We start from the raw sequence: 25,639 nt of genomic DNA, 5'->3' as shown, positions 1-25,639 counted from the left end.
GGTTAGTGGCAATGTTCAGTCAGGAATTTGTGCTAACAAACCCCTTTCCTTCCTGGATCCCTCTGCCCTGGGACGCACAGAAGAGCTGGCAGAGCCATTAACGGGCTGTGCCTCTTCTGACTGTTAAAAGCATTTTTGGATTTGAGCCCCACACCTTTTATGAGCTGCTAAGAGAGATGGCTCCTGGTCCACAGCACTGGAACCCGAATCCATTCTCTTTTCCAAAATCTGGGGCTGTGCACACTGGCAATTCCCTCCTTAATCAGTTTACAGTCAGTCTCCTGCCATAAATTCCAGACCTGCCAACACAACCCACTGAACAGTCCCAGCAAGACCAGCTGCTGGCCAGCAGGCAAAACAAACCCCTGCACACCAGCAGAGCTGCTGAAAGGTGCTGGCTTTTGAGGAGCCTTTGAGACCCCTGAAGGAAAAGCACCACAGTAATTATCATTATTAATGAACCTGGGCATTCCCACAGAGCAGAGGCAGGGTCAGCTTTGGTGTTCAGCTCAGGAACATCACTTTAGTGAGGCTGACACTTGTTGCTCCTTTAAAGCTGCATCTACACCTCTCGATGCCAAAGAGACCCGTGGGAAGTCAAAAAACCTCACGTAAATATTTGTTGTGCTACTCGTGCCATAGAAAAGCAAAGAACAAAGGCATGAAATGCCAGTCTGGTACCTCAGAGACGTTGATCCTCCCCTCCTGGAAGGAGCACGTGGTGGGGTCGTGGGTGCAGAGGTTCCTGTACTTGCACCAGTGGCAGCGGAAGGCGCTGTTCACACAGGACAGGCACCTGGGGGGAGAAAGGAGAGCTCAGCACCACACAGGTTATCCCCCCGGGAGGTCTGAGTGGTTACAGACAGGCCTTGCCAGAAATCCTTCACGGGTGGAAAACAGTTTCTTTGGGAGGACGTTTTGATAGGACAAAAAAAGTAACAAACAGGTCTGGGAAAACACACGCTCCCGAAGTGTCCTTTAGGCAACCTCGCAATTCACTCCGCCATAAAATGCCAGCTGGGATTTATTGCACATCGTTGGATTGGCATGGAATAAAGCACGACACTGCACAGACACACCAGGCTTGGTCTGCAGTTTTTAGAAAGTGGAAAACAAGGCAAGCCTGGCAAAAATGGGATCAGTTGTTTTACAAGTCAGGAATGCTTCAAGTCAACGGCAACACTTCTGCTTGGCCTCGGAGTGCAGAGAGTCCAGCAGGCCCTTTTGCTTCATGTCAGAAAAAAATTAACTGTTTATGAAATGTTTTTGAAAGAACACAGACTCTTTTCAGACCCTGGGGGCCCAGCTGCCAGCAAACTGCTGGGTGGGTTTTGTTCCCCTCTAACTGCTGCCAGAGAGAGGCAGGATCTGTGACAGCTGCTAATATTCACAGCAGCCACCTCCTCCATCTCCGAGGCCACCCCTCTGTGCCACGTGGCAGCGTTTTGGTGACAGTCTGCTGGCAGAGCTGTGCCCATGGGATTCAGCTCTGCGTCGTAGCTTGTGGCTCCAGAGACTGTGGTGCTGCCCAGACTGGGCAGTGCCCAGGGCAGGGATGGGCTGGAGCAATCCCAGGGTCAGCACAGACAGAGGAGCATCACCAGGGAAGTGGGAGTGTGGCTTTAAGCGCTCTTAAAGTGATCTTTAACTCTGGGAAAGGAGGAAACCAGGTCTCAGTGGCTCTTGCCAGCTGGGCACAGGGACAGGGGCAATGCCTCCTGTGCACTGCTGCCACGAGAACGTGTTTTAATAACTCAATTGTGTTCTCCTTCTGATGCTTTCATAGTGACCTTAATAGCTAAGGAAGCTTATTCTAATCATGCACATGCAAATCTGGGGGAGAACATCAAGAGCTGCAAAGCTTATTTAATTACTCATTTGTCTGACCCATTTCTGTCCCCGTTGGATCTCCAGCACTTTGCCCACCTGCCCTTACCTGGCATGGCCCTGGTGTCCAGCATTCCCAGCTGGGACTGGTGGGGCTCTCTGTTTTCCCTCTGAGGGAGGAGGATCTCTCTGACCACCCAGGCCAATGGCTTGGTTTGGCACCTCTCACTGGTCTGTGGTTTCTGTGGTTTCCTGGCTGCTGCTTTCAGCCCTGCCCAGCCCTGGCAGTGGGACAAGGGGCTCCCGAGCTCCCAGACTTACATCAGGTCACCACCTTTGCTTTTTCATCTTGATCCAGCTTTCTCAAGAACTTAAGTCTCTCTGTTGCCTCAAAAAGTGCATCTCTCCACCTCATCCAGTCCTTACCAAAAGACACGTAACAGAGAAGGTTCCCTGACCCACCTGCAGCTCCCTGGGGACACAGAATTCACACACCTGAACCCTGAACCACCTCAGCCTGTGGGTTCCCAACAGCTGGATCCAGCACAGGAGGGTTCACAGCACCAGTCTGCAAAAGCAGCACGTTCCTGTCCATCCCCAAACCCCTCCTGCCCCTAATCTTTCCCTAATGCCACCTCCCAGGGGCACATCCTTCAGACACCAGAGCCCCAGAAGGGCTCGGCTGCTCCCCAGACACCTTCCCCATGGCAGTAAAGAGCCTCAGGATCAATAGATGTCTCCTCTCTGCTGGCTGAGCCCTGTATTCCTGCCTCCTTTTTGCAGGCTGTGATTCATCCCTGCCAGGCTGGCTCGTGCCCTTGTTGAACTCCCTGATAACAAGTCCGGCGTGATGTAAGTGCTGCAGAATTTACCACCCTGCAAGCACTTTGTCTCCAAACACAAGCTGGGAGAAAGGCACGGCCACATGAAGCCCGATGACAGGCCAGGAAGGATGTATTGCCTCTCCTGATCCAAGCCTCAGCTCCTCACTGAAAACAGGGGGCCCTGGAATGCTATTCCTCATGCAAATTCCAAACCAGGAGAACGCAGGAGAGCCTGGGGAGACTGCAAGTGCTGGCAGCAGAGGAAAGACTGGTGCTGCACAGCCTGAGTGAGGGACAAGGACCTAAGGACAGAGTTGTGCATGAGGGGTAGCAGGACATGAGGCAGGAGTCATTGGGATTATGGACAGAGACCACCACAGGCAGCACTGCAGGACTCACAGGGCTCCTGCCATCCCAGTGCCTCTGCTCTGTGCTGTGGCTCACAACAAAAGTAAAATCCCAAATGGATGCATGCCTAGAAAAACCACAGGCCAGCCAAGCCCAGCAGCACACAAACCCTCTTCCAAGTGCAGCAGAAAGGCCCCATAGCTTGAGGCTTCAAACCCAGCACAGAAAGACTGGGAGTGACCCTGCACTGGCACTTGGTGACCCCAGCAGCACACCAGGCTCCAGGGCAGTGCTGGCACAGGAGCTGCTCCCAGCCCTGCCTTTCCCCATCCAGCTGCTGGCAGGTCCTGCCCACAGTCCTTTCAGGTGCTTTAGAGCTTGCTTTGTTTCCAGAGAGAAATCCATAAACGCTTCAGGTCTGTAAATGTGTTTTTAAGGCCAGCCAGCTGCCTGCTGCCTTCCAGCAGCAGACATGCCCAGGGGGGGGATGTATTTCCATGATCCTCAGCAGCACTGAGCCCTCCAGCCCTCCAGGGAGCAGCCCACTGGGCCTGATTCCTGCCCAGGCTGCAGCCCACCCCTCCTCTGCCTGCACCCACCCCCCCCTGCCTGCACCCACCTCCCCTCTGCCTGCACCCACCTCCCCCTGCCTGCACCCACCTTCCCCTGCCTGCATCCACCTTCCCCTTATGCCTGTACCCACCTTTCCCTGCCTGCACCCACCTTCCCCTGCCTGCATCCACCTTCCCCTTATGCCTGTACCCACCTTTCCCTGCCTGCAGCCATCTCCCCCTGCCTGCACCCACCTCCCCTCTGCCTGCACCCACCTCCCACTACCTGCAACCCACCTTCCCCTGCCTGCAATTCACCTCCTGCTGCCTGAAGCCCACCCTGCTGCCTTCAGCTCAGCTCCCAGTACCTGCAGCCCCCCTCCCAGTAACTAGAGCTCGCCTCTTCCTGCCTACAGCCCACCTCTCCTGCTGCCTGCAGCCCACCCTGTTGCCTGCAGACCACCTCCCACTGCCTGCATCCTCCTCCCATTACCTGCAGCCCCCTTCCCCCTGCCGGCAGCCCCCCTGCCCGACCCCTCTGCTCTGCCTTCCCCCGCTCCCTGCGAGGCTGCAGCCGAGTTCACAGTTGCGGGCTGGCGCAGCTTGGGGGCACCAGCAGGTTGAGGTTGTTCCAGGCTCGCTCCACCTGCGGCTCCCAAGGCACAGGAAGCTCCACCAGGCACCCGGAGCTCGGAGCAGACACGGACTGCTGGCTCCCCTTGCACCCCACCTGTGTGCTGGCTGGACCAAGTGGTGTGATAACCCCCCCACAGATGGTCCCGCAGCCCAGCACCCATTTCCCAGGGTTTTTGTCTAGTTTTTGGCTCTGCTGGGGCCGGGGAGGGAGCACTCACAGCTGGTGGGCGCTGCAGTTGTAGAACTTGAACTCTGTGCTGACGAACGTCCTCCCCGTCTCCTGCGACCTCAGCTGGAGCACGACCCCGAACCAGTCTGGGGAGGCAAAGCAGAGCCTGTCAGTCCTGCCAGCAGGAATGGGGGAAGCAACACCAGATGCAGGGGCACCCGCTGAACCCCCTGCTGCTGGGGTACAAGGTGAACTCAGGCTGCTGCCATTCCCTGCTCCCCCAGCCATCAGGACCCCCCACCCACACCCTCCTTGGCTGGCCCCTGCCCTCCAGCACCCCAGGCTGCTGGGCTGGTTGTCTCCAGCAATGCCTCCCAACCAAAACAAAATTTCAGTGTATTCTGAGAAGCAGCCCAAGACTAGAACCACAGAATCACAGAAGGGTTTGAGTTGGAAGGGAAAAATCATCTCATTCCAACCCCCTGCCATGGGCAGGGACACCTTCCACTAGACCAGGTTGCTCCAAACCCCATCCAGCCCGGCCTTGAACACTTCCAGGAACTGGGACCCACAGCTTTACTGAGCATCACCTCCTAGAACCATCTCCTAGAATAGGAGACACAGCTGGAAACAAGTGAAGCTCTTGAGGAGCCTCAGCACTGGGGTAATTAAGAGCAGATTGCTCTTCTGGAGTTGCTGTGGGCAAGTCTAACCTGGCCCTGCTACCCTGGGGCTCTGGGCCCCCAGTGTTCACCAACTCTCAGGCTCCATAAAATGCCTCAGAAATACAAAGGTATCAGCAGGGAAGCCCCGCTGGCACCTGGAAGGATGCCAAGGAGAAAATGAGTTTTAAGCAAGCAGCGTTTTGGTTACAGGAAGAGAAAACACGACGGCAGTGACATTAATGAACAAACAACCCCAAGATCAGGACAAAAAAAAATTGAAGCTGCATCCACCTACTTGCGGGTGCTCAGCCAGGGCTCCTGCTTTCCAGATTCACCCAGTTTGGCACGGCTGAGAGCCCCTGCCCACTCGTGAGCCACCCTGGAGGGGACAGACAGCTCCTGTCCTGTCTTGGGAGCTGTCTGGCAGTGCAGGGAGGATGTAAAGACAGGGCAGTCATGTCCTGCTGCCTGCTCCCAGCCTATCCTTCCCTGTGTGGGATGCATTTCTAAAGGATGAAGCGTATTTAGCTCCCTGGGTTCCACAGCCTTTGACAGGAGCATGAATTTCTCCAGCAGCAGCCCCAAAGGCTCTGCTCCACCCAGAAAACCCTGCCAAACCCACTCGGCACTGTCTGGTGGCACAGACATCACCAGGAGTCAGTGACTTACCTTGATCCACGGGGATGGCAGGAACATCTTTGGCTGGTGGTGACACACACACCACCTGGCTGCCCGAAACCTGCCCTTCCACCTCCGTCAGGTTCCCGAAGAGGCAGGTGACCCCGGCTGTCAGGTCTGGAGCATCACTCACCAGCAGGCTGAGCTGCAGCGGGGACGGGAGGGAACACAGCAGCCAGAAAATCAGTCAGCAGGCAAATCTGCCCGAATTTCCTTCGTCTTTCCAGTCCCTGCTGCTTTCCCATTCCGTGCAACCCCCTCAAATTACTCACCTGCCCACGGGAGGTGGCCAGATGCCCTTTAATGAGGAGGAGGAGGTTCTTTATGGATAAAAGCCCACCCTGCTGAGCCTTTGGGTGCTGCAGGTCTGGAGTGGGGCAATGGCAGATTTTTGGCCCCTGGTTGCCCTACAGAAGCATTGCCACCCCCAATGCCTGTGTAGCTGTAGCAGCAGCAGTGGGTTCCCTCTCCTGCATGAGAGCAGCAGTGACCATCCCAAAACCCCTCTGCTCAAACCACCTCCCTGCCCCACGGCATGACCAGGAGAGACCCCCCTGCCCCGTGGCCAGCAGGAATGAGCACATTCCCATTGATCCCATCACAGATGGGGACTGTCCCCATGGCAAAACAGTCCCTGGAGGCCTCCCAACAGCCCTCCACTATTTCCACACGGAGTGTCAGGAGGGCATCTCAGGAAGGGGAGGCAGCAAAGCCAGGACCCAGCTGCCACGGGGTGCTGGGGGGCTCCAGGAGCAACAGCTGGGATGCTTCGGAGAGCCAGGCCTGAGCACAGCTCACAGATGAGCTTTTTGGGAAACAAAGCCTTTCCTTTCACCAGCTAACGAAACCAGACCAAGAGAAATGTGAGCTGAGGCCCGAGGGGAAGGGGAATTTGTTTCTGCCACCCCCTCTTGCCCGGCTCGGATGACCCCTTTGCTCCCCAGCCCCTCTGCGAGCCTGACTTCATGAGAAAACACTTGTGCCAAGGCTGGAGAACGGAGTGTTCACTGCGAGCCCGGAAAATGCTGGAAGTGGCTCTGGAAGTGGCTCTGGAAGTGGCTCTGGAAGCCCACCCCCCCCTGCTTACCGGGAGGCTGTGCTCGGACACGGAGATGCTGCTGGGCTGCACCGTGACGCTCATGCACTGGCTGATGCTGCCTGCGAAGCGGAAGGGCTCGTGGGCTCGCTCACAGCTGTCCCTCGGGGAGCACCTGCCACACAGAGACACGTCAGAGCACGGAAAACACCCGGGCAAGGTGTCCTGCACCAGCACCTGGCGATGCTCCGCGCCAGCACCCGCTGTCGGGCACCGGGGTGGGGCCGAAGGGCGCCGAAAAATGTCCTGTGAGCAGAGGAAAGACAAACCACAAGGATCTCGTGAGCTGCTCCCAGTCCTGCCTGCACTGGGACACAACCCAGAGCTCCGAGTGCCGGGAGTGACAGTGGGTGTGGGGGGGTGTGGGCTGAGCCAGGCACTCTGCAGCCCATAAACTCATCTGCACAGAAACCGAACCAGAAAACAACAACAAGATGATGCCTCTATTCTGACTAAAACAAAACCACATAGTTCACTAATCATCTCCTCCTGGAGACACAGCCAGGAACGGGACTTTCCAGCTGCTGCCAGCGGTGCTTGGCTGGTTTTCATGCCTTAAGCTCCCAGCTCTCTCCCATTCCCACCAGCAGGAATGCAAGCCCCAGAGCATACCAAAGTGACTAGGACTGCTCCTAGCACGCTGTGTGCTCCAGGATGGCTCGTTATCCTTGGTTTTCTATTGCAGGTGTCCTTGGAGCAGAGTGACATTCAGTTGCTTCCAGCAGAGCACCCACCGGGAGACTAAGGAAGAATTATCAGTGTTTCAAACCAGATATCTGAGACTGCAGCACTGTCATCCCTCCATGATTTCCTATTTTATGTCGTCTGGGGGAAACCCTTTTCTTCCTGGGGCTGGAAGATGTATTTGTCTTTCGGTACTAATGGTGTCAATAAGCCATCAGCAAACTTTGTCCCTTTTCACTCCCTGCTGATCTTGGACCTGCTTTCACAAAGGCTGGTGGGTCGAGCTGCTGTTCCCAGTCCCACAAGCAAGTTCCCTCTGATAGTTTCTGGAGCGTTCATGGTACCCGAATTAACAAGGTCCTGCTGTCACACTGCTTGTTTCCCTGGCTCCCTGTGGAGCAGCTCCAGCTGTGCCAGACGCACAAACGCGTCAGCAGAAACACGTCCTGCCCACGCAGAGGCTGCATTTTGCAGAGGCTGCATTTTGCCATCACGCTCTGGCCACTGACAGAGGGGCAAAACCAGGCTCTGGAACAGCAGCACTGCTCACTGGTTTCACAGAAAAGCTGTGGCTGCCCCACCCTGGGAAGTGTTCTAGGTCATGTTGGATGGGGTTTGGAGCAACCTGGGCTAGTGGAAGGTGTCCCTGCCCATGGCACGGGGTGGAATGAGATGAGCTTTAAGGTCCCTTCCACCCCAAACCATTGTGGGATTCTGTGATTCTATGAAACAGTGGGACCAGGATCCTTCTCACGAGGCTGTTTGCTTTAGATTAAGATTAAGTGAAGTTTCCACTTTCCCTTTCCAAACCACCTGTGTGATCCCTGGCAAATGGTGGTGCTGCTCTCCTCACCCTCTTGCTTTTAGTACCTTTTCCTTTGGAGCATAATGGAACTAAATATGAATGCTGCCAAAGGAAGAATTATCGAGGTTTAAGTGAATCTGTAAGATAGCTTTAAAGTGAGCTCTTGACTGGAGCCTTTATCTCATTGACTCGCTGGAATGGCTCTTTTTTATCATACTATTTATGGCAGCAGCCCTAACAGAGATAAATAGGTCTGGAGACAATAACACACTTGCAGAGAGCAGTGTGTGGAAACCTTGCAGGTTTGGGATCCCACTGGGCTGAAGAGACTCTTTAACAATCTCCTCAAGGCCTCTGATCGCTCCCAAAGAGCACTCGCTGCTTGTGGAAGAGGAAGAGCAAAGGATCTGCTCTCCATGCAGAGGATGAACTTGCATGGGAAGCAAAGCTCTGGCAGGGAGGACACAGCAGAGGCTCCGGGCAGGAATGGGCTGCTCAGCCATCGCCTGCTGTCCCAGGGACCCCAAGATGAGAAGGGCTGTTTGGCAGAAGAATGAGAACCTTTCCCATCATGCTGGTTTTTAGCATCTTCTCAAATGTCCTGCACCCAGAATTCCTCAAATCCCAGTGCTGCCCATGGCCACCACCTCATCAACCACTAGTTTTCATGAGTTAATCTGCCTTGGGAATCTCCTGGTTCAGGTTCATGGCTAAGAGCCTCCAGTGAGACCAGCTCCTGCTTCAGAGCTCCCTGATTTCGCCCTCACCCACACCTCATCCATCAGCGTCGCTACAACCACTATCCTGGAATTCCAGGTGTGCAAACACCCCCTGTGCCACAGAGCCTGAACCCTGACTGAGGCCTCCAAGAGACACCACCACCTACTGAGCACACAAGGAGAGCTCTGTGTAATACTGGACAATGAAACAGCCCAGGACAACCCAGATCCTTTCACTTTTCCTTTATTCCTTACTATTCCATTATTTCCTTCCTCTCTGGCTGGTGGTGGGGAAGGCAGGATACACTGCCTGATGCCTCCTGTGGGTGGTGATCTGTCCATCCCTCTCATGTCCATCCATACTCAGGCATCCAACACATCATTTAAAATCCTGATTTTTTTTTTTTTCAGGCTCCCAGATGCCTCAGAACCTGCATGTCCACACTCTCAGCTAAACCTCTGGCAACTGCAAACGTGGATTCCAAGTGTCCAGAGAGGAGCTGCCATAGGGGCTGGCGTGCCCTGCTCCTCCTCACAGACACCCTGACCTGCCTGGGTGCCTTGGTACCCCCCAGGACACAGACCCCAAACCCAAGGAGCAAAATCCCACAAGCAGTGGGGAGAACCTCTGGATTTCAATCCCCAACAGACACTCAGTGCTGGTGTTTAACAGCCCCACACTTGCTCAGGCCACCAGCCGGTCTCTTGCTCTTCCAAGGATTAAATCATCTCCTCTTCCAAGGACTAAATCATCTCCTCTTCTGTCCCTCATCCTTTTAACACACCCTCCTTTTAGCCACCTTTCAGAAACCACAGTGTGAGCATCACACCCTGACATGCCACCCCTTCCACCGAGCAGCTGTTCTGGCTGGAGGACCGTGTAAGAATTAGAGGGGAGAGATGACAAATTAAATACAAACACTCCAGCACTTGGGGCCTCCAAACAAACACGACAGAGGCTTCAGGAACAGCGAGATAAACTCAATTATTTACAGCTTAAAACAGAAGCTAAGAAATGATCATCACTCCAAAGTGCAGATGCTTGAAGGGAAGAGTTGAGAAATACCATCGGGGAAGGAACCCTTGCTGGGAATAGGTTAATGTTGAAATGTCATGGCCAAAAGGGCAGAGGAAATGACACTTTTCTCTCCTCTTGACATTGAGGGTTTTCTCTCTGCAAAATGAAGATAACAACCTTTACCTGCTTCCCAGGTGGCTTATGAAGATTCAGTTCATTAGCATTAGGAAAGTGCTCGGTGATCCTTGCAGAGGAGCTGCTGCAGGAGGCTGAGGAGCAGCACCAAGCACACCCAGCCACAGGTACTGAATGCAGCATCCCCTCCCCGTCCTGCACAGCTGTCCCAGCCTCTGGAAAGGCACACAGGGCAGAGCCAAAGGGATGGGAATCCACAGGAGTGGAAATCACTCCTTCTGACAAAGCAGCTGTGATAGCAAAGACTTTCAGACACAGGGTGGTTCAGCTGTAGGGCTGGACAGGCCTGTCTGAAAAAGAACGAGCTAAAAAAGACCCCAAATGATGCCCAGGGTGCCTGTCTGGAAAAGAACAAGCTAAAAAAGACCCCAAATGATGCCCAGGGTGCCCTGGGGTGCTGCTGGTGGGATGCTCAGGGCTGTGCTGCTGCCCTCAGCCCCTGCCTGTGTGGAGCCAGAGGGATGCTCAGGGCCAGGGGCTGAGCTGGCTCTCCTGCACCTCCCCGAGCGTGGCAATGACCCAAACGAGCTGTGGGGAGCTGGTTTGCACCCCAAGGCCCACGGGTCCCAAATCCAGGCCGGATTTGCGGAGGAGCCTGGTGTTCCCTGCTCCCCTCCAGCACCTGCTCCTCAGGCACGTGGCCAAGCTCTGCTGTGTGGGTCCCTGAACTCTGCCTCCCCCCATTGCCACGCTTTCCATGCATTTAACGGGGCTGCTCTGCGAGCTGGCACGGGGCCAGAGGGATTTCTATTCCTCTCCTCCGGCCTCCTCCAGGCTCATCCCTCCTCCCCCGCTCCGCCGCTGCCCGGTGGTCTCCCTTCCGCCTTAGGAAGTGATCCTTATTATGGAGAGAAAGGAAGGACACGGACACCTCCTGAATGCAGAGAGCGTTTCCTGGAGCTCCCCTGAAGAAAAAAAAAACCATCACCCTTAGCCCTCCGTGCCTGGTGATGCAGGTGGGGCACTGCCAGCCCCGAGCCCCGCGCTCCCGGATCCCACCGGGAACGGCTGGAGCACAACGTTCCCCCTGACCTTTCCTTGCAGCATTTAAATATCTCTGCCTGGTGCATTTAAAAGGGCTCAGTGCTCTGCTCTGATGCTGTAACCTCGCTGAAAGCAGAGTCCCACTCATATAATCAGAGTCCACCGCTGCCTTTAGGAATTCCCTGTTCCTTGGGATTCGCGGCTCGGGCGAGCAGGAGTGTGCAAAACACGAGGCCTCCGTTCCCACCAGTTTAAATCCTGATTTTCCATCGTGTCCACATCACCCTCTCCACGCAGTGACCGACCCACTGCTCCCAAAACAGTTTATTTTCCTTTACCTCTCCACAGGAGCTCAGGGAATTTCCAAGGCATTTGTGCTGCCAACGCAGGGAAGATCCAAAGAAGGGGAAAAAACTGATTTAAGGAACTTCAACCTAATTCTTTTCGTGTGGGAGGTGCTTGGTAGGCTTTGAAACCTGCTTTTATCATTGTGAAGTGGTCAAGGGGGGACTTACATGTGGTGGAGGGAGCACCAGCCACAGTGGGGGTCCCCCGAGCTCAGGCACTCCCCGCAGGTCGTGTACTGCTCACAGGACTCCACGGGCACCCGGGACACCTGCAAGGGAAGCAAACACAGGGCTCAGTGCTGCTCTCACTCCACCAAAACCAGAGCAGCTCCAGGTCCTGCTCCGCCAGCTGGAGCCACGTAACACGACAGCAATTCACCGCCTTGAATGAATTTGTTCCAATATCCAAGAATAGGAAACACTGGAGAGCGAGACGTGAAGTCAGCCCGTCCCCTGGGGGGAATTGTGGGCACACAGAGCCCCAGCTGGGCTCCCACTCCTGGCGCCAGAACCCCCCGACCTCCCTGCCCAGACGTGCTCCCATAGCCAGAGCTGTTCTCTCCTCCCTGATTTACAGTTTGCTATCTCACACTGCTGCAGGGAGGAAAGCTGGTGGGGAACACAGTCCATTGGGATTTTGTCAGCTTGTTTAGTCTAGGTGGGTGTTTCACTGCTGGCTCCTCCTTGGCCACCCTGAGCCCTTCCAGCACCAGCGTGGACTTGGCCCCCCAGGCATGACCCACCAGGGGATTCCTGCTCTCCCAGGCAGAGATGCCAGAGAGGGAAGCCCAGGTGGAACAACCCCAAACCCTGCTGCAAACCCCTGCTTGCCCTTCAGGCAAGGCCCCTGCAGGATGCTGAGGTGTAGCACGGTCCAGACCTGTTTATCAGCACTGAAAACCCCAAAGGCTCCAAAATGACACCAAGCTTTAATCATAGGTCACTGCTTGACAACATGAAGAAATTTTTAACCTTTTTAACCACTTTAACCTTTACAAGCCATCCCTTTGCCACCTCCAATGGGCACGGTAGGTTTGCATCCCTGTCCTGATTGCTGCAGGGGGATGCTCCTGCACTGGCCCATACATACAATATATGGAAGAAATTCTTCACTGTGAGGGTGGTGGGGCACTGGCACAGGTTGCCCAGAGAGGTTATGGACACCCTAAAAGTGTCCAAAGGCAGCTTAGACAAGGCTTGGAACAACCTGGTCAGGGGGGCGATAAGGAACGCGACAAGGCCAAAATTCCACCCCAAACCATTCCGAGATTCGAAGGTTCTGTTTGCATTTCTGTTCCCAAACACTGCAAATAATTCTTGCCCAGCCCTGCAGCCTTGGCTGCTCTGCTCAGGGCCCTGGGAGTGATGCCTGCAACTGGCTGGAAATTAAACCAACTGTCGGCATCGCACTCGCTCTGTCCGTCAAAACAGCACCCGGCTCCCAGCAGCTGGGAGGGAAAGCAGTGACCAGCAGTGAAAGGAGCAGTGTCTCCCCAAACAACGGCCACTTTCACGCCAAGTGCTGTTGACACAGTGAGAACCCAGTTCCTCTCTGAAGACGACACCAATAGGGCTGCTATTCTTCTTGTTTCCTCAGCCCCTACTCAACAGCTTTTCCTGAAACCAAAAAAAAAAAAAAAAAAAAAAAAAAAAAAATCGCCCGTGGATGAGCCCCGGGGATGGGTGGGTTGTTTTTTGTGGGATTTTTGGTGAGGTGGAGCCCGTGGGGTGGGTGCAAGGCTTAGTTTTGGGGATGCTGAGAGCTGGGAATGAGGGGTGTGAGGGGCAGAGGGAGGTACACCAGGAATACTTTTGGTCTGTGATAGATGGAAAGAGCATCAGAGCATCAGAAATGGAGAAGGTGATAGCACGGAGATGGAAAGGAAGGCTTGGGTTGCAATCCTGGCTGCAGAAGGTGTTTGGGGTGTACTCTCAGGGTCTGTGCCTTGACTGGTCACGTGTGATGTATTTTACCTGCTTTGCTTTGTTCTCTAAGGAGCTCAAAGCACTTTATGGACGTTATGGTGAGGTGGGAGCGAGCCCAGGATCCCAGTGACAGGCACAGCCCCCTGGGATGGCCCATCCAGGGCTCACTCCTGCACCCTGCCCAGTGCTGCCACCATGCCCATGCCCTTCCCACCACCAGTGCTCACCCAGCATTTCCCAGTGCAGACATCCCCCTGCTCCTGGGTGGAAAACTAGAAGCAAATGTGTTTTCCAAGCCAGGCAAGCATCCCTTGGGAGCTGCCATGGCTCTCACCCCCCGTGGGAGACACCAGCCACCACAGGATGCATCCAGGAAGCTCACTGGGTTTCCCACCTAAAATCTCTCCAGCATGTGCTGGTGGGTTGGCTCTCACCCACCCTGGAGGTCAGGACAGCCCCCAAAATCCTCAGGCACTGCTGCCCCACCTCCTCTTACCCACAAAGTGAGGCTTGACAGGATCTGTCCCTGTGATTTATATGCAGCTCAGGGCTTGTTTCATGTTTGTGAGGAGCTGGATGCTCTCACAGGGCTCTATAAATAACAGAGGATTTGAATTAGATGAATAAGAGTTCATTAGAGATGATTTTATGTTACGCGTTCGGGTTCTTTTTCTGCTCAGAAGCTGCGGCTTCTGCACATGATAATTCTTTAAAAATGCCACAGGAATTGGGAACAATGCAAAGAGTTGCAGAGTTCCAGCCCAAATGGGACCATTTTGTCCTTTCTTTGTAATGCTGGAAAAAGGCAAGGCAGAGAACTTCACCCATTCAACCTTTTTTGGGGACCAAAACAGACCTGGCTGAGGTGTGTGGGTGGGCTTGGTCCTACCACAGGGCAGCAGAGCCCCGAGGGTCCCTCTGGATCAGCAGTTCCACAGCCTTGGATATGCCCTGTGGTCTCTGGCTGGAGGAAGGTGTAAAACTTCAGAGAAGAAGAATTTCTTTCTCTGATACTTAATCCTGTGTCTTTGAAATTCACCCTTCGTAGAAATTATTGCCCCAATGTCCAAATAAAAGTTTAAATGAATAAGTTTAGGCAGATTATGATCAGAAGCACTGGAATATTTCCATGCACAAAAAAAAATCAGGGAGTTTTGCAGTATTTGCCCAGCTCTCTCAGCACTAGCACATAATCAACCCCCTTACCAGCCACGATCCAAATATCAAAAATATTCCAACCCTCCACAGAGTATGTTTCATTTTAATGGACAAACAAGAGAAATCCCTTTAAGAGTAGGACACATCCATATGTTATCCCACACCTCTCATGAACACAGAAGACTGAAAGCTGTATTTCCTTCAGAGAAAGCACAGCAGTAAAACATTGCTGCCCTTACTCTTCCTGATGGCAGGTTGGAAAGACTCTCTTGGCTTTAGGTATTTTTAAACTGTTCTCTGACAGCCTAATTGTCATTATGAGACCAAAGAATTTGCTCTGGGCTGGGCAGAGAAGACAAGGAACAGCAGGGCCTGCAGCTGGAAGGAAAAACAAGACGGATCAGGGTGGGGGACAGGGGACTCCCAAGTCCAACAACTTCCTCCCATGTCCCCTTCAGCCAACAAGGAGATGAAAAATGAGAGCATGGAGGCAAAAGAGCAGCAAAATAGGAAGGAAATAGTAAGGAAAGGAGACAGAAAAGCACTGAAGGGAAAACCAGAAGGAAACATAAGGAAGACAGGGCAGAGGGATTTGCTGTTGCCCCTGGTACAGCAGCGGCTGTCACTGCCACACACCGACGTTCCCAGTGATGGGAGAAATCCTGCTTGGCTTCCAAGGAGGCATCCTGTGAGCCCCTGTCCCTGCACACACCCCCTCCTGCCTCCCACACCAGCAGCTCTGCTCCCCACCCAAGGGGAATGAGGGTCACAGGATCAGCCTTGGCACATTTTATGGCCACCAGCGGCTCAAGAGAGGGTTGAAATGTTTCCCTCAGCAACCAGATCCAGCAGAACCAACGGAGCCCAGAGCAGTTGGCTGCCCCTGGCAAGGCAGTGGAAAGGGCAGGGAGGGAGGAGAGACCCTGCCCATGAGCTGTGCAGGGTCAGCTCTGCAGGCCCACGGCTTTCCAAAGGCAGGGAGCGGGAAAGGAGGGGTGCAGTCACCCTCAGCAACCCCAAATTCTGGCCACCACAGCACTCGTGGCATCTCCACCCCATCAACCCCACGCCAGCAGGCACCAGCACCTCTCAGCTCTGCAGACCCAAGGTGACTCCCATCTGTCACAGCCTGGTTTATTGGGGAAGGATTTTGGACTTTAGTATTTAGTTTTTAAATTCAAATACTTCTCTTTGCTCACGTGAGGGAAGATAGGTCAGAGGAACGCTCCTGGCACTCGGAGCAAACATCTCAGAAGGTCCATTACCATGGCAGGAGTGTATCCCCCACTCCTCTCTGTGCCAAAATGAACCTGCTTCTCAATAATTAGATGATAAAGTCTCATTACTCCTTTCCCTGACTGCCTGACCCGTAACATCAGCTAAAAAAAAAAAAAATAAAAATCAATACAGACTCTCCAAAACACATGAATTCCAGCTCAGCCAGCCCTCAGAGAAAACAAGTGCAAGAAACCAGTTCCAAATAAATAAATAAATACCTAAAATAAACAACTAAAGCAAAGTTTCCACAGCTTGTGCGTGCCACCAGCCCAGGCCTCTGACCTCCCTGGCTGGAGACAGCCCCTGGGGTGTCCCACCACCACGGCACGCTGCCCACAGACCCCTCAGGGGGCTGGAGTTCAAACAGAAAATCTATTTTTAATGACTTTGGGGAGTGGAGTAGAGATGCCAACTAGTTCAGTGTAATTAAAGCTATCTATCACTCAGCGAGCAGGAGCCCAAAGTTGATGAACTTTCCAATGAGGTTTTATTCTTCCCTTTATTCATGAGAAAACACTGGCTTTGTGCTGGTGCAGGAGACGTGAAAAAGTGTGGGAAGGAGCAAGGAGGACACATCAGTTCCACCCATTAACGTGTCAGGGTGACAGGAAAAACAAAGTCAAACTTTCTCAGGGGGTTGTAAAAAATCTGACAGACTCCTCTTCTCCTCCCCGAGTCTCCCTGCAAAACTCCAAATGGAGAATCCTCCTGTGGCACATTTGCCAAGGAATTACCAGCGTGCAGGGATGGGAGAAAAAGAGCAAGACATGTGAGGTCCAATCCACCCCACACTGTGTGAAAATTCCTACCTGGAAATGACTTCTTGGTTCAAGCAGAGCCCGTGGAGATCTCAGACACGCTGAGACTGATGCCAGCAAGGAGCACAGAAGAACCAGTGACAAGTGGGATGTGGGCAGGGCATCCATGGGGCAGCAGCCAGGACACAGGGGAAGGAGGAAAAGGGTGAGCTTTTAGCCAAAAAGCATCGAGGACCGTCCCCAAAGTGCTGTGAAGCCCCTGGAGGCAGCAATACCTGCTCCAGCCATCAGTCCCTGCCACAGAGGAAGGGACCCAGGCAAGGAGGGGGTGAGGGGGAGTTCTCCTGACAGGGACAGCAGCTCCTGCAGGACCCAGCTCTCCTCTCCCACACTGCTCAGCAGAGAAGGATTAGCAGAGCTACCAACGGGCTGTCAGAACCAAATCAACGCCTGTAACTTTTGGCAGAGAGGCAGCTGAGTGGGAGAGGACACAGAGACAACGTTTCCATGGCTACAAGGGGATTATTTAATTACGGCGCTGCAGATGCATGTGGAGAAAGTCCCTTAAACTCTGATCCAAACAACCTTTTCAACGAGTTGGGCTTTGCTGCTGGAAGAACCTCATTAGCATCTTAGGAGGACAAGCTGTGTTGGAGCACAGGGGACCAGATCACTTCCTTAGTGAGGGATCAGACCTTCTCCAAGCATTCCTGTCTCCTTGGCTCCCTGCTACCCTCCATGAACGGCGTTAGGCTCCTGAGGGAGGTGATGAAAGCAAGGGCAGCATGCTCTGGGAAGCAGGAAAGACTGAAAAAATAGCAAATGTCTCAAAGTAAGGCTTGATCAAGCTGTAAAATTGTCCTCAAGCCAGAGTTGCCTCCAGCCAGCCAGCCCAGCAGCAGCAGGCAGGGCCTGGGCTCAGAGCAGACTCATGTTCTGGCACTCAGGCTCCTGCAGACAAACACCTTCCTGGGGTTTTACCACGGCTCGAGTTAATCATCACATCAATATGAAACATCTGAGCAGGGTTTGCTGGAATAACAAAGTGCCAGGCAGAGATGTGCCATCCCCACTCCCAGGGGCAGCACAGTATCATGGAAACCTGGGGGAGGAGAGGCGGGTTTTCATCTCGAGCACGGGCTGCTCGTGACCGCCCATGGGGATGCTCAGTCTGTTCCATCTGGCAGCTCCTCCTCCGCCCTCAGGTGATGATGATGCTCCAGGGCTGCAGAGTGGGCTTGTGCAGGAGGTGGTACAGGGACAGGACACCCCCTGCCCGGATCACCACCCTCCCTGGGATGCCAGCTGTGTTGTGGTGCAGCCCTCCAGGCTGTGCCCACGCTGGCATCCACGCGCCCACCCCGTGCTCAGACTGGCACGCCAGCGCCAGCTCTGCGTGACAGTCACCACTCCAAAGTGTTTTGGCAGCCTCAGCTCTCCCTCCTGCTTCTCATGGACCATCTGCATGTGGGAAGTGAAGGGCCAGGGATGCACGGCCTCCTCTATCAGCTACACGTGTCTGCTGCCTCCAGAGCCGGGAAAACCTTGTGCATGTACAAAATCGGGAAGCCATTCTTTAATCTCCAGTGCTGGAGCAAAACCACTGGCTGAGGTATTTACTCAGGCTTCTGGAATTGGAAAATACAACAAAATTTATGGATTATTATTAGGTCAAACCTGGCCACAGAGGTGCAGCCACACGCTGGTTCCTCCCTGGCTCCTCTGTGCTGCTCCTGGCCCACACGGTGCTGGTGGGAGCCTGGTATCCCCTCACATGGATGGCCATTGAGGAGAACAGGATCCTCACCATAAAATCTGTCTCATTTGGAACCCTAAACCACTGTTTTCCTGCAGAACTGATCCCTTGACAAGAAAGGGGGGTGATGAGATAAACGTTTAGACGTGGCAATAATGAGGAATGAGATGCTAAAGGTCCTCACCACAAGAACGGGGTTATGCTGCGATACATCCACGTGTTTCCTCCCCTGGAAAACCACCACACCCAGGGGAGCTGCAAATTTGTTCTTGGCTGCAAAGAAATGTTCTAGTGAGTTTCTGAAAATCAAAGTCTGTCCACTCAGCAGCTCCATCTAGGCGGGAGATCCTCCTCCTCCTCCTCCTCCTCCTCTTCCTCCTCAGCTCTGTGCACTGCTGGCACCAGCCAGGGGGACACAACTTCTCTGCTCCTGTGGGAGTTCCCTCTGGGCTCCTCCTCCTCCTCCTCCTCAGCTCTGTGCACTGCTGGCACCAGCCAGGGGGACACAACTTCTCTGCTCCTGTGGGAGTTCCCTCTGGGCTTGCTCTGGATTTCAGGATGATGTGCCCGGAGCAGCCACATGGCACATCCAAGTGTCCCTGCCAGGGGATGTCACTGCTGCCACCAGAAGTGGCTTCTTGAAGTGCTGGCACCATCTTCTGATGCTGCTGGGCGAGACCACCCCGCCACGGCCACCCAGCCGATGAGCACTGCCCTTTGCAGCACTGATTAGCCCAGGCCTCAGGGGAACTAATTAATCAGGATAAAAGGGGGGCAGCTTTCCAAAATTTCCAGGCTCAGGTGGGGATCAATCCAACACAGCAAACTTTCATCTCACATCAGTTCACGGCCTCTGCGTTCGGTGCTTTGCCTCGCTGCCATGGAACTCCTGGCGCGCTCCCTGCAGCCGTTGAAAAGTTTCGACAGAAGCTCAGAAAACTAATTAAGGTGAATAATTATAAAGTGCGTGCTTCTTCCCCTCTCTGTTTTGCGAGAAAAGCGGGCAAAAATAGAATTGGGGATAATCCCGGAGTTACAACCGGCGTAATTAGGTGTTGGGCGCGCTCTCACAATCGGGCTGTGCTTATTAAAATTACTGTTTTAGTCGGAACATTCTGCCAGAGAGTCATTAACGGCACAATGCTTCGATTCCCCGCGACTCTAATTAGACTTGGACGCCTCCGGTGCAGGGATGCCCGGCTGCACTGCCCGCTCAGCACTGCAGGTGAGGCACTGGGGGACCACAAGTGCTGTGAGGAGAGGCTGAGGGAGCTGGGGCTGTTCAGCCTGGAGAAGAGGAGGCTCAGGGGAGACCTCCTCACTCTCTGCAACTCCCTGACAGGAGGGGGGAGCCGGGGGGGGTTGATCTCTTTTCCCAGGCAACTCTCAGCAAGACAGGAGGGCTGGGTCTTGAGCTGTGCCAGGGGAGGTTTACGTTGGATATTAGGAAGAATTTCTTTGCAGAGAGGGTGCTCAGCCATTGGAATGGGCTGCCCAGGGAAATGGTGGATTCTCCATCCCTGGAGGTTTTTAAGAAGAGATTGGATGTGGCATCAGTGCCATGGGCTGGGAACCACAGCAGTGTTGGATCAAGGGTTGGACTGGATGATCTCGGAGGTCCCTTCCAGCCCAGCTGATTCTGTGATTCTATGATTCTATGATCCTGACAAGGCTCCCAGGGTGCTTCCCAGCTCCGGGGTACGGGGACTTGGACGGGAGAGCGAGGGCAGGGACAGAGCCCCTGGCATCAGGCAGAGGGCAGAGGTTACTCCGTGACTCGGAATGCCTTGATCACAGCTCTGAGTCTCTGGACAGCAAAGCAGGGGCATCAGGCTCTGCTCTTTCCTCCTTGGAATAAAGAAATCCCTTTGTTTCTCCTGTGCAATGCTCTGCTTTGGGCAGAAATGGGCCAGGTCTGTGATGTCTGTCCCTGGACCACACAAGCCTGGACAGCAAACGGCCACGTGGTCCACAGGGCTGAGGCTGGTACAGGCAGGAGATGCCCAGCTGGGAATATCTGCAACGTGAGCTACAGCACAGATGTTCTGGGGGTTGATGTTTCCATGCACATCCCTGTGCCCTCAGCAACTTCTCCCTGGTTTTGGTGCTGAGGAGCACACGGGACAAGGTAACAACTGGAAGAACTGGCACAGGTTGCCCAGAGAAGCTGTGGCTGCCCCTGGATCCCTGGAAGTGTCCAAGGCCAGGTTGGATGGGGCTTGGAGCAACCTGGGCTAATGGAAGGTGTCCCTGCCCATGGCAGAGGGTGGAATGGGATGGACTTTAATGTCCCTTCCAACCCAAACCACTCTGTGATTCTACGACACCTTGAAGGTGGGGACACCTTGGAAGGAATGAAAGCAGACATCTGGAGACACCCTGAGCATCCATAAACAACATCCCCACTCCGAGCAGCTTCCCAGAATGGTTTGGGAATGATGGAGGCTTCAAAGCAGGTGTGTGCCTGTGTCAGAGAAGGGAGCTCCATGCTCTCAAGCACAGACATCCAGCTCTGTTATGAAAGACCTAAATCTCCGTGGTGTGTATCACAGGAAAGCTCAGTGCCTGCTGCTTGCAATTGCCTTCAGCCGTCTGTTTTTCCTCTCTCCCCATAAAAACCACATGCCAGACAGCAGAGGCCCCTTCCCCCAAGCTGCTAGCCTAGAACTCATGAATTCACTTAAGCTGTTAAAAGGGATTGTGGCAGGCTAAGATAAAACAGAGGAGTTTAAAATGACAAACAGACTCCTAAATGGGACTAGAGTCTTAATGAAAACATTAATGAATGAATGAGGCAACCAAATATTACCCATTAATATTAGACAGATAGATTAGATCCCTAGGCACTGCATTTAAAACCGACATGAAATTACTTCAATTACTCTGCATTGATAAATAACAAGGCCATATTTACTGTTAAAACACATTTCCTCCGCCCTCCCCCATGCTTGTTTGGCTGCTGCTTCCCAAGAGGGAGAGCAGACCACTGAGAGGCTGGAAAATGCACCAGGCTGGAAGCTTCCACCTCTCCCCTCCTGTCCACAGGAGACCTGGGCTAGCCAGCACCCACCACAGGTAGTCCAGGGCACCTGTCACAGAGGACCAGTCCCATCAGTCTCAATTACAACCATCAGCACTGCTATTTCAGCCCTGGCATCGCTGTGCAAGAGCCAAAGCAATCACTGATGATCCACTTAAAACCTGATGCTCACAGCAGCCTTCCCTCTCAGAAATTCATTCTACTTCCCCTTGCTGGTGGGTACAGCTGTTCAGCATCCTCCTTTCCACGCTGGGAAAGTGAGATTAACCTGATCAGAGGCCTCTTCTAATGAAGAGATCATAGGTGGATAATTCCTGGGTGTTCGGTGGCATTTACATGCTAATGATGAAAGGCACTCTGGTAAAGGTAATGTCAACACCAGTCCCTCGTCCTTGAATCTCAGCCTCCAGCCCAACCATCTGCTCATTCTCAGGGTTCAGAAAAGCCCTGGAGAACAGGGGAAAAGCTGCAAAACATCCTTTCCAGCTCTGCTGCCTCGGCCTGTGAAGCCCCGTGCCCGGATGAAGTCTCCGGGATGACTCGGCTGCTTCCCGGAGGATGCCGTGCTCAGAGCTGGGATAAACAGCACACCAGGGCTGGGGTGTCAAACCACTGATGCTTTGCTGCTACGGGACCTTAAATATCTGCAAAAAAACCTCACTCAGCCTCATCACATATCAGTAAACAAGAAAGACATAAAATATCTCATTTCGGAGATCCGAGAGGAGCAGCCTGGAGCCAGAGCAGTGTAATGAGCCAGAGAGCCTGAGCCCAAAGCCCAGGTCCTTGCTGCAGTCAGGAGATACAACATTTCATGTTTTCTTAGGGAAAAGAGAGGAATAACCCCCAGCTTTCCCTCAGCTGGGATGCACTCCCTTAGGGAAAGGCTGAACAGGGCTCCTGGTCACTCCAGCTAAAAAGCTGCTGCATGGAGGATTCTTTTAGTGTGGGAACAGGGGGCAGGAGGGCTGAGGGGGCCGTGTGTACCATGCAGATATAAATTACCTTCCCAGGAAGGCAACAAAACCCAGTCTTGGTGCTTTCCCACCCTGAAACAAGGGGAAAAGCGGGAAAGTGAAGAGGGAGGAATGCACGGAGCTCTTCCCACAGCTCGGGGATGGATGACCTTTGCAATACTATACCTGTATAAATCTTATTTAATGAAATAATAAAAAAAAAAAAAAAGAAAGAATAGATGAAGGTTAAATCATTCCCTGCAGCAGATTTACACTGAAAACAAAGTCTGTTCAGACAGCGGTTGGTTTACACAACAGGCCTTTAACATTCCTTTCTTAACTACTGGGGTGACTCCTGACCAGCTCTAACCACAGGATGAGTGATTGGAACCCTCCAAGCCAAAGGCAACTTGCCAAGACGGAGGCAAAGGAAACAGCTCTAGTCTGGGGTTTACTTTAAACACACAATTAGGGGTTTCGCTGGGTCACAAGTCACAACATGGTGGTTTTCACCCATCAAACCTTCCCCACAACATTCCCAGCCCTTGGGACATGACTTCATTTGCAGTGCCACCACAAAGTCAGCACTTTGGACGCCCCCCTCCCCTCCCTGTGCACACCACAGAGCAAACACCGCTGCCTGCGGCTTGGAAGTGCCCCTGGGAAACTGGGAAAAGCAACCAAGGGCCTCCCATTATGGGAAATAAAAGCTGGAATGGGTTTTGTAGCCCGAGAAGGTCGGGCAAAGAGTTTAGCTTTCATCTTTACCTGCTTTTCCTTGGGCTGCTGTTTTGCTGCATGGGAGATGTGGAATCCAAGAGCAGCTCTGGGGCTGTGGCACCGCTTTGATGAAAGGCAGGGGTGATATAAGCTCAGAGCTTATACATAAACTTCAGAATTGCTGCATTAATGCTCCCAGGGCTGCAATGCCAAGTCACTTGTCCCTAGAAGCCATATCAGCTCCTGCTGTAAACAGTTGCTTTGACATCAGCTTCTCACTGTCCAGATACAGCACTCAAAACGGTGGCATTTTGGGCAAATAATGCCATGAAACTATTTCTGCTCCATCAGAGCCTGAGGAACTTCTGCATATATTTCCATAAATATCACTGGCGTCAGTACAGCAACAGACCCAACAGACTGCGAGGGGGATCCTGCAGACTGCTGCTGAGCCTACCAAAGATCAGCTCCAGGAAAAGCTATGGGGTTGGAAGGAATTTGAAAGGACAAAATAAACCAAATCCTGAGGAGATTGGGAGCCCTCAGCTCCTCGGAGAGCCTGGGAACGAGGGGGAACGTCCTCCCAGCCATCAAAACTGCAAATCGTTGCCCCAGGAGGCTGAAAGTAGATGGCATTGAACAGACCTGCACAGATCAGTTCATTAAGGACAACCTGGGAATGACAAAAGCAGGAGAAGGGCTGCTGGATACATGACCTGCCCTGTCTGCTGCCTCTGGCAGGGAATGGGGCACAGGGAACGGCCACGGTGGTTCTCCCTGCCATATGAAAGACATGATACCATCACTTCCGGACAAAATTTAGTCTAAATTATCTTTTTCAGCTGCAAACCTCCCACGGGAGGCAAATGATGCTGGGGCAGCAGAGCTGGAAGGGGATCTTCCTTCCCCTCAGCTGCCTTCCTGCTGGAAGCCCGCACCGGAGCAGCTGCTCCAAGGGCATTTCTCCGCAGGGTAGCTGGCAAGGGACGGGGTTAATAGGCCCACTCCATGTGTGACCTCTCTTCCCTCTCTCTGAGAGCTCCTAATTACCAGGCTAAAGGCAGAGGGGCAGCCGGCGGGCTCTGCCAGACCCCAGCGCTCCCGCCTGCCCCGGCTGATGGGATCGATCGCAGCCCCGCCGGCACGGGAACGGCCGCACCCCTGGGAGAGGCAGCTGCTCCCGTCCCACCCGCACGTGGAGCGATCTGATCAAGCCCAAACCCCCCCCGGTTAAAGCAGGGGCATCAGCAGGTCCCTTCTTCCACAAAGGGGAGCCGTGGATAAATAAATAACGCCGCTAATGAAACGATGCCGGCGCAGCCCCGGCTCTGCGGCGGGGACGCAGAGCGATGACTCTATTCCTGATGCACCGGCAGCCTGACAATTGGCAAATGAACCTCCGCAGTTCTGTGTTCCCCCTCTTTATTCTTCCCTCATAAAACTGGCAGGAACAGGGGTGGGACAGGGATGCTGGCGGCAGCTGTGTTCAGGATGAAAAATGAGCAGCATATGCACGGGAGGCAGCTGGAGCCCAGCGTGAGGGACCCCACGGCTCCCTCGGGTTATTTCCCCCTCTCCAGTGGGGCCCTGCGCTTAACCCTTGCCTTGCTCCACTGCTGCATGGACCAAACGGGCCAAACCCACAGACCTGAGGCCACACCAGCACCCGGTGCCCTGGGAGGGCAGCGGGTTCCCCGCATTTCTGGCGTGCCCGGAGGGATTAGGGAGAAGTTGTGGCCCTGCTGGAATGGGCAACATGTGTACACACGGAATTACAGACCACAGCTGCTCCCAGAAGCAGATGAAACGTTATCCTCAGTTTATAGCTGAGGGACCAGTGTCGGTGAGGGCAGCACAGGGGGGGCTCAGCACAAGGGCTGCAGTGGTGCCCTGTGCCCCTTCCCAGGCTGATCTTTAGCCAGAGCTTCATGGCCTCAAGGTCTCTGCCTGGCACCGAGACAAGGTGTGCCCAAAAATGCTCGTGGCACCCTGTTTCGAGGTCATTATCCTAATGCCACCCCTCTCCTGCCCATCTCAGAGGCAGGGCCGGAGTTCCCTCTCCCACACGCCTTCTCCCCACCCCTGCCCGTACAGAACCCCCCCTTTTGAGTGTCTGGCCACTTGCCACCCCTGGCACGCACTGGGACACAGAGGCCACATTTTCTTCACTCTCCTCGCTCAGGAGAAAGCCCAGGGCTGCCCGGGAGGACGCGTCCTGCCACCCACCTTGACAGGGACCCCACGTGTCCCCCCGGCCGCGGCACAGCAGGGTGGGCAGCCCCGCATCTGCCCGCTCCCGACAGCCCCGCGGGCTGTGCTGCCCCACAATGCCGCCTTTGTTGCCGGCTCTGGCACGTCCGAGGGTGTCAGTGACACTGAAAAGCTTTGACTGGCCCTTTCTGTTTGTTTTCTTGGCACACGCGAGGATCATTTAAAGAGCCCAACCTCGGCTCTGCCCTGCACCTCGCGTGTGACTGACGTGATTATCCAACAGCAGCTCT

At 53.9% G+C, this 25,639-nt stretch overlaps 1 protein-coding gene across 1 annotated transcript in view; it reads right to left on the bottom strand.

Annotated features, from left to right (window-relative positions):
- PLXNA2 (plexin A2) overlaps positions 1-25,639 on the bottom strand; it is a 145,545-nt gene that overhangs the window by 55,056 nt on the left and 64,850 nt on the right. The window contains 5 exon segments of the mRNA XM_017821409.1: positions 682-796; positions 4,405-4,501; positions 5,690-5,843; positions 6,786-6,909; positions 11,715-11,815. Coding sequence (XP_017676898.1) covers positions 682-796; positions 4,405-4,501; positions 5,690-5,843; positions 6,786-6,909; positions 11,715-11,815 — 591 coding nt within the window.

This window comes from Lepidothrix coronata, unplaced genomic scaffold (assembly GCF_001604755.1).
Source record: "Lepidothrix coronata isolate B3197 unplaced genomic scaffold, Lepidothrix_coronata-1.0 Scaffold90, whole genome shotgun sequence".
Taxonomy (NCBI): domain Eukaryota; kingdom Metazoa; phylum Chordata; class Aves; order Passeriformes; family Pipridae; genus Lepidothrix; species Lepidothrix coronata.
This window is presented reverse-complemented; position numbering and strand designations above follow the sequence as displayed.